We start from the raw sequence: 6,587 nt of genomic DNA on the forward strand, positions 1-6,587 counted from the left end.
AGAGATGTTTTGGTGCAACCACAATAATTCGTTAGGTGGAACATAATTATACAGGTATTTTCAGTTTGAAAAGACAATTTTTCACTAAGTTAAACGACTACAGGTATTTTGAGCTTGAAATCCTGACTGGGATTGCCGACACTGTTGTTGAATTTGTCACATTCCATCCTTCGTCTTTATTTGAGAGCAAGTTAAATTTAGTTTAAATTCACTAAATATATCCTTGTGTGTTCATAAATTTTTATAGTTCCTCATTAGAAGAGTGGTTTTCGCGCTCGGCTACCAATTCGGTGGTCCGAAGTTCGATTCTCGGCTCGGCCAACGCGGAATCAGAGGGAATTTATTTCTGGTGACAGAAATTAATTTCTCGATATAATGTGGTTCGGATCCCACAATACGCTGTAGGTCCCGTTGCAAGGTGACCAACTGGTTCCTAGACACGTAAAAATATCTAAACCTTCGGGCCAGCCCTAGGAGATATGTTGATAAGCTCAGTGTTCTGATAAAACTAAAATATACTTAACTTATAAATTTTCATTTTAATTCTTGGAGAAAAATCATACAAAAAGGCTTAAGTGAGGAAAAAATTTATACTCCATTCCAAACTATGATTAGATAATTAGATTGGAGTCACAGATAAAAGAGGTAACTGCATTATAATAAGTCGCCCAGCTTTTATCTTCTTTGAAAACGTCATCGTCAGGTCACTTCTTACTCGTGCCAATTTTCCCCTCTTCTCTGTGTGTTAATAGTTTTAGCTTCTACCTCCCGCAGTGGGTGAGATGGCCGAATCGTTCTGTAGAAGTTGTGGCTCTTCCAGTCATTTTCCGTTCCTTAACAGACCTGTTCCTACGTCATTCAGTGTTTAGGTCGAACGTTCTGTTGTCTAGACGAGTCAGTAACGTGTCCTGCCTGCGATGAGCCCGTGTGACGCCATCGTCAGTTTCAGTCACTAGTGTATCATAGCTGCACATGGCTAGCCAATTGTGTCTCGAATCTTTCCTCCTGTGTGTATTTGGCAGAAGATTCTTCTTTTGCCTATCAAGATAATTGTCTAACTGTTACTCTACCCGTACTTATTTCTATGGAGAATGATACCCGCCAAAAACTGGCTGCTTCCAGCCAGTGCTTGTGTACTCGTAGATCATATTGTTATCATACCTTCGACATTTGAACTTCATATAATTCATCCAAGTGTATTTTGATACTCATATCACCAATCTTAATTCCCTTTATCATTATCTTTTTTTTTTATAGCTAGCACAGCCCATTCGGCTGTTGCTCAAGTACACGAAAACCGAATTTGAGGATAAGCGCTACCCTGTTGGCCCAGCCCCGAATTATGACAAGAAAGAATGGAATGCTGACAAGTACTCCATTGGACTAGATTTTCCGAACGTGAGTTTCCATTAACTGTCTCTTATTTATTACCTATGCGGTACCGTCTGTCAGATGTAAAAATGTGTAGTACTGTTCGTAACATTAATACGGGTTTGTTGTTATGTCTTCATGAAGTTATGAGTTTGTCCTCTCCAGCCGTGGATGAAAAGGTTAGTTTATCATCTGGAAATTTTGAAATAAGTTATAGATTGACTTCCATAATTTGATAGCATGCAAATGAGCTAGTTCATCTGATTACTGAAACACGTCAAGCTTTTGTGACTTCCCAACAACGGTTTGTTTTTATTGGCAATAATACGTTAACCTTCTGTGATTTGTTCCATTGAGATAATAAAGAGTATTTCGATTTATTTTTGTCTCGGGATTATGGAGTATGCGCGATTTACTTAATTATTTGTCGAAATATATATTTCGATGTAACTTCTTTATCTACTGAAATATATTAAAGATATTCTTTAATCATAGATTCGATGATGCTTTCAAGAAGTACTAGTTTGAGGGAATTTTGAATTATTTTTTTTTTATTCCAGGGTATGTGCAAGCAATTTACGTTTTAGAGAATTCCACTGGGATTTTTATTTTTAAAACTCAGTAAATGGTTTTTATGGCAGACTCCCTTGCATAACGTAGGTTTATGTGGGTATTTATGACATTCTTTCATTCTTGGCTAAGTTCAAAACCTTCCTGCAGTTCTTGGGCGGGTTTCCAGGTGCCAATAATCAGACATTGAAAGAAAACTATTTATGCGTATAATTTCGTAACCTTTAATTCTTACTTGAAATGTAACCGCAGCTCTGACCTTTCTGTCTCCTCTCCTCATTCTTCACAGCTTCCTTACTACGTGGACGATGACGTCAAGATAACGCAGAGCAAAGCCATCCTGAGATACCTGGGATGGAAGCATGACCTCTGTGGCACCACTGCTCAAGAGAGAGCCAGGATCGAGATGTTAGCTGAGCAAGCCAACGAAATTCACTGGGAATTCGTCGATTTCACTTACTGTCATTACGTGCGTTCTTATAGACCGACTTTGCGAAAGTCCTGTTACTTCTGCAGAACTCCCGCTGCCTTTCTTGCTGTTCATATTGGTGGCATCCATGATTTTTACTAAATACTCTCAGATACCTCCAGAAGATATATTACTCTCATATTATTTTGTTTTATCCACTCGCTACTGACATGGTTTCTACTCTTACGACCCTACAGATGCCTCTGTGGTTAACATTGCCTTCTTACCTTTTTCAGATTTATTATAGTACCTACCATAATTTCTCCTGACTCTTTCAGTGTGCACTGCTTTTCCCAAACATCATTGTCACTGTTCAGTTAAACTGTTTCCTGCCTCAAAAATTTGCTTTTTGCATCCTTCTCGATTTCTGTCGTAATTGGAAAACAACCAGGCAAGTAAGCTGTTGACTTGACAGAGAACTATTTGTACAAAGCAGATAAGATAAAAACATACGGGAGTAATTATTCTTTTAGAGGCGTTTGAGAGTAAGTTTTAGAATTAAACTTGCCCATGACTTACATTTAACTTATGTTGTTTTCGCGTAATTTCTATCAGAATTCTTTCTAAACTTGTGTAGGATACGCAGAGGTTTCTCTTGATTTTTAAAGCTTCTTTTTAATCATTCTACAGTTATGGATTCCCTCTTTCCACAAGTCATGATCTTCAGTGTAAGAAACAAGCGGTGTTATCTACTTATAGATAGGATAATTAACCGGCTTTAATGAGTCTGAAAAAGGCAAGAACTCAATGTTAACCACAAAGGCATCTGTAAGGTCATAACCTAAATACCTTTCTATTGCGCTTAGATGCTTATGCGTTATTCTGTCTCTCAATTAACGTATTTTAATTTTCAGCCAAATTTCCAGATTACCATGTACCCAGCCAATATGAACCTTCTTTTCATTCAGCGATAGATTGTGCTATTAACATTAGTTGCACAGCTTGTATTAGTACGTACACTGGCAGTGTATTTATATGGAGTATCTAATACAATTGAATTTTTCTGCACTAGGAGCTCGTCCTTCATTTAACAGTTAAATTATGAACACTGCAATGGCTTTAGTTGTTAGGTTTTTCTAGAGCGACCCCTTTATCTTTCATTAAAAAGAAATTTAATTTTCATATTACAAGAATACTTATCTAGATGCTGCCCATAAATGTGATAATTTTACAATGCATATCATACACCACGTTCCAAATTTAATTTTAAGTAAAGCTTTAATCATTTTTACGGCACAAGGGAACCAGATATTAATACATTTCATATCCAGTCATCGATCAAAAATGTTGAGCTTACGGGAGCGTAATTTATAATTCATAACTGTAGGTTTTCTTGCCAACGACTTCAATAATAGACATATCTTCTCTTTTTTACCCCAGGACAACGAGGAGAAGAAGAGAAACTTCTTAGCTGGTCTTTCCGGGAAAATGAAAGCCTTTTCTGAATTCTTAGGGGAAAGGAGATGGTTTGGCGGAGATAAAGTAAGTGCTAGTCTTTCCAGCAAGCTTTTTTTTTTCGATGGTGGTTGAGCGGGGGGAGGGGGTGTTCCCCAAATTATACGGTATCTCTCTCTCTCTCTCTCTCTCTCTCTCTCTCTCTCTCTCTTCTCTCTCTTTATCGCAAATTCCTGCATAGAGACTACTGCAATATATGGGTGGTCCTTGGTGTGGAGGAAAAAGTGTTCATACGTAACAACACCACGCTTCCTTTGCCGTTTCTAAATTACTGGGAGCTTACCCCAACCCAATTCAGTACAAACAAGAATACCACACATACATTATCGATGAATAGTAGCCACAATTAAGTACTCCTATATCCCCAGCAGTCCCTGTAGAGACGAACTCAGATCATAAGTTGCTGGAAGATGTGATGTGAGGTGCATGCATCCCCCCCCGCCCACCCACCACACACACACGAACCCTCTCTTTCTCACACGGGTTGATTTTCAGACTTGATCGAGAGGACTCGATATACTGCTATGTTACCTCGTTCTATCTACATATAAGGTACTTGCGTAACTTTAAGGTATGAACACTATACAAAGTTTATAAGATCAGATGACATTCAACATTCACTAAAATTGGATCACATGAAAAATTAAATAAAATGGAGGGAAACTGAAACAACTTGTTGAATTTAAACTGAGAATTAATTAAATGAATAAAGGTTAAACATTGATGGGTAATTACATAAGAGCTAAATGAAAAGGATTTACTCAAAAGAATACTCAAAGGCACTCAATGAACCAGTTACTACAAGGCTCAGAGAATAGGTAATCGCCGAGAGACACACGCACCACAACACACAGGCAACAGGATCACATTGTACAAAATTTACATCAACATAAAGAATGTAAGATAATTGTAAAGTTCGTAATCAAAAATAAATCAGAACATAATACAAACATAATAGTACTCAGAAATTCAACACATGTGTTAAATGTGGTGAATTAACTGGTGGTGTGGGACAGCTCAATTTGGGATGATGTTATCCCATAACATGCAATCACGCACATACACATACTTAAATGTAATGCCAGAAAGCGGCAAAGTAACAACTGTCTGGCATCACGCAACTGATGCAGACGTTTCTTTGTCATAAACACACCACTAAAACCCCCTCCAATTCACTTTTAACAGCTTCGCTAGTTAATACCAAAACGATTAAACTAATATTATAGCAAAATCAAACCAAATAATGTAAGAGTGTCATTCTCGAATAAGTGTAAGTTCCTAAATTTACCCTTATTATCATACAATAGAGACGTAGGTACATTTTATAAAACTCATAAATATGCAAATGCATTTGGATTTCACACATAAGCTATAAAAACAACATAGTTCACTTGTTTTTTATGACAGACGATACGGTACTAATAACTCTACAGTAAGAGATAGATTATATGAAAATATGTTAATACACAAAAATAATACTATCATGATTAAGATTGTCGTGCGGGAATTCCCCACACTTGGTATGGGCCATCCATTCTTCAAAATGAAACTCGTTACGGGTCAGGGATCTGGCGACAAAAAAATTGTTTTTAATGCAATACTTAATTTTCCTTTTTAATGATTGCCATTAGATATACTTTCCCTTAAGTAACCCCAAACTGGTTTCGTAAAAACAATTTATAAAGACCTGCTGAAAATATGGATTATGGCAAACATATAGGCTACATACACGATACTATAATGAGTAATAATTGATGTTGTATTTGGTAGATAATGTAGCATATTGGCAGCGCACGCTTACTTAATGCACATCTTTCAGATAAGCTACGCAGACTTTTTGGTCTACGAGGTCCTTGACCAACACCTTCACCTGGATCCCCATTGTTTGGCTGAATTCAGGAATTTGCAGGATTTCCTAACTCGTTTCGAGGACCTTCCAAGCATCAAGGAATACATGGCATCGTCTGAGTTTCTCAGAACTCCCTTGAACAACAAATATGCAAAGTTTGGAAATAAATGATTTCTAATAAAGTTTTTTTTAAATATCTTTCTAGGCCATTTTCATCTAGTGAAAAACAAATTATTTAAATACTTGAATGACGCCATTTGAGTGAGTTCTCTGCTGTCATACGAGCCAGCTGAGTACTAATTATAAAAATTAGTTTTCCTTAAAAAAAGTTATGATAATTTAGGCTAATGCAACGAAATCATGTCGCACTTATTTGCTATAATCATTATAAATGCATCAGTTTGGTAACAGGAACAACAAAAGTTTCATGTTAATCATTTTAAAGTATGTATGTTACCCCAAGTCAGATCTAGTTGTAAATCTACCAGAAGTCGCGTCGCAGACGGAGCATTTTACACCAGGCGTTTTATGAATATCTTAAGAGTAAGCAGTGAGGTTAGATTTATTAAATTTTGTTTTTTTTACGTTTCGAGTGGTGATTGAGTGTCACAGATAGCCTATTAGAATTTTACATTTGTTTAGGTTATACTCGATGTTAGTCTATTAGGCAATAGCCTAGGTACTGACGATTAGGTAGGTCTAATTTGTGTTTTGTGTAGCTCCTGTCGGTTAATCCAGGATACCGTATGCTCAGTGTATATATATTATATATTATATATATAATATATATATATATATTATATATATATTTATATATATATATATATTATATATATATATCTATATACTATTATCATATATATAGATATATAG

At 36.3% G+C, this 6,587-nt stretch overlaps 1 protein-coding gene across 4 annotated transcripts in view; it reads left to right on the forward strand.

Annotated features, from left to right (window-relative positions):
- The window catches only part of LOC135205514 (glutathione S-transferase Mu 4-like), a 1,039,821-nt gene extending 1,033,925 nt beyond the window's left edge, over positions 1-5,896 (forward strand). For all 4 annotated transcript variants that reach the window (XM_064236257.1, XM_064236254.1, XM_064236255.1 and 1 more), the window contains 4 exons: positions 1,258-1,398; positions 2,231-2,410; positions 3,791-3,892; positions 5,685-5,896. In XM_064236257.1, the coding sequence (XP_064092327.1) occupies positions 1,258-1,398; positions 2,231-2,410; positions 3,791-3,892; positions 5,685-5,885 (624 nt within the window). In that variant the 3' untranslated portion in view covers positions 5,886-5,896. The remainder of the gene's footprint in view (positions 1-1,257; positions 1,399-2,230; positions 2,411-3,790; positions 3,893-5,684) is intronic.
- Positions 5,897-6,587: the final 691 nt, after the last annotated feature.

Source organism: Macrobrachium nipponense, chromosome 24, assembly GCF_015104395.2.
Source record: "Macrobrachium nipponense isolate FS-2020 chromosome 24, ASM1510439v2, whole genome shotgun sequence".
NCBI classification, from domain to species: domain Eukaryota; kingdom Metazoa; phylum Arthropoda; class Malacostraca; order Decapoda; family Palaemonidae; genus Macrobrachium; species Macrobrachium nipponense.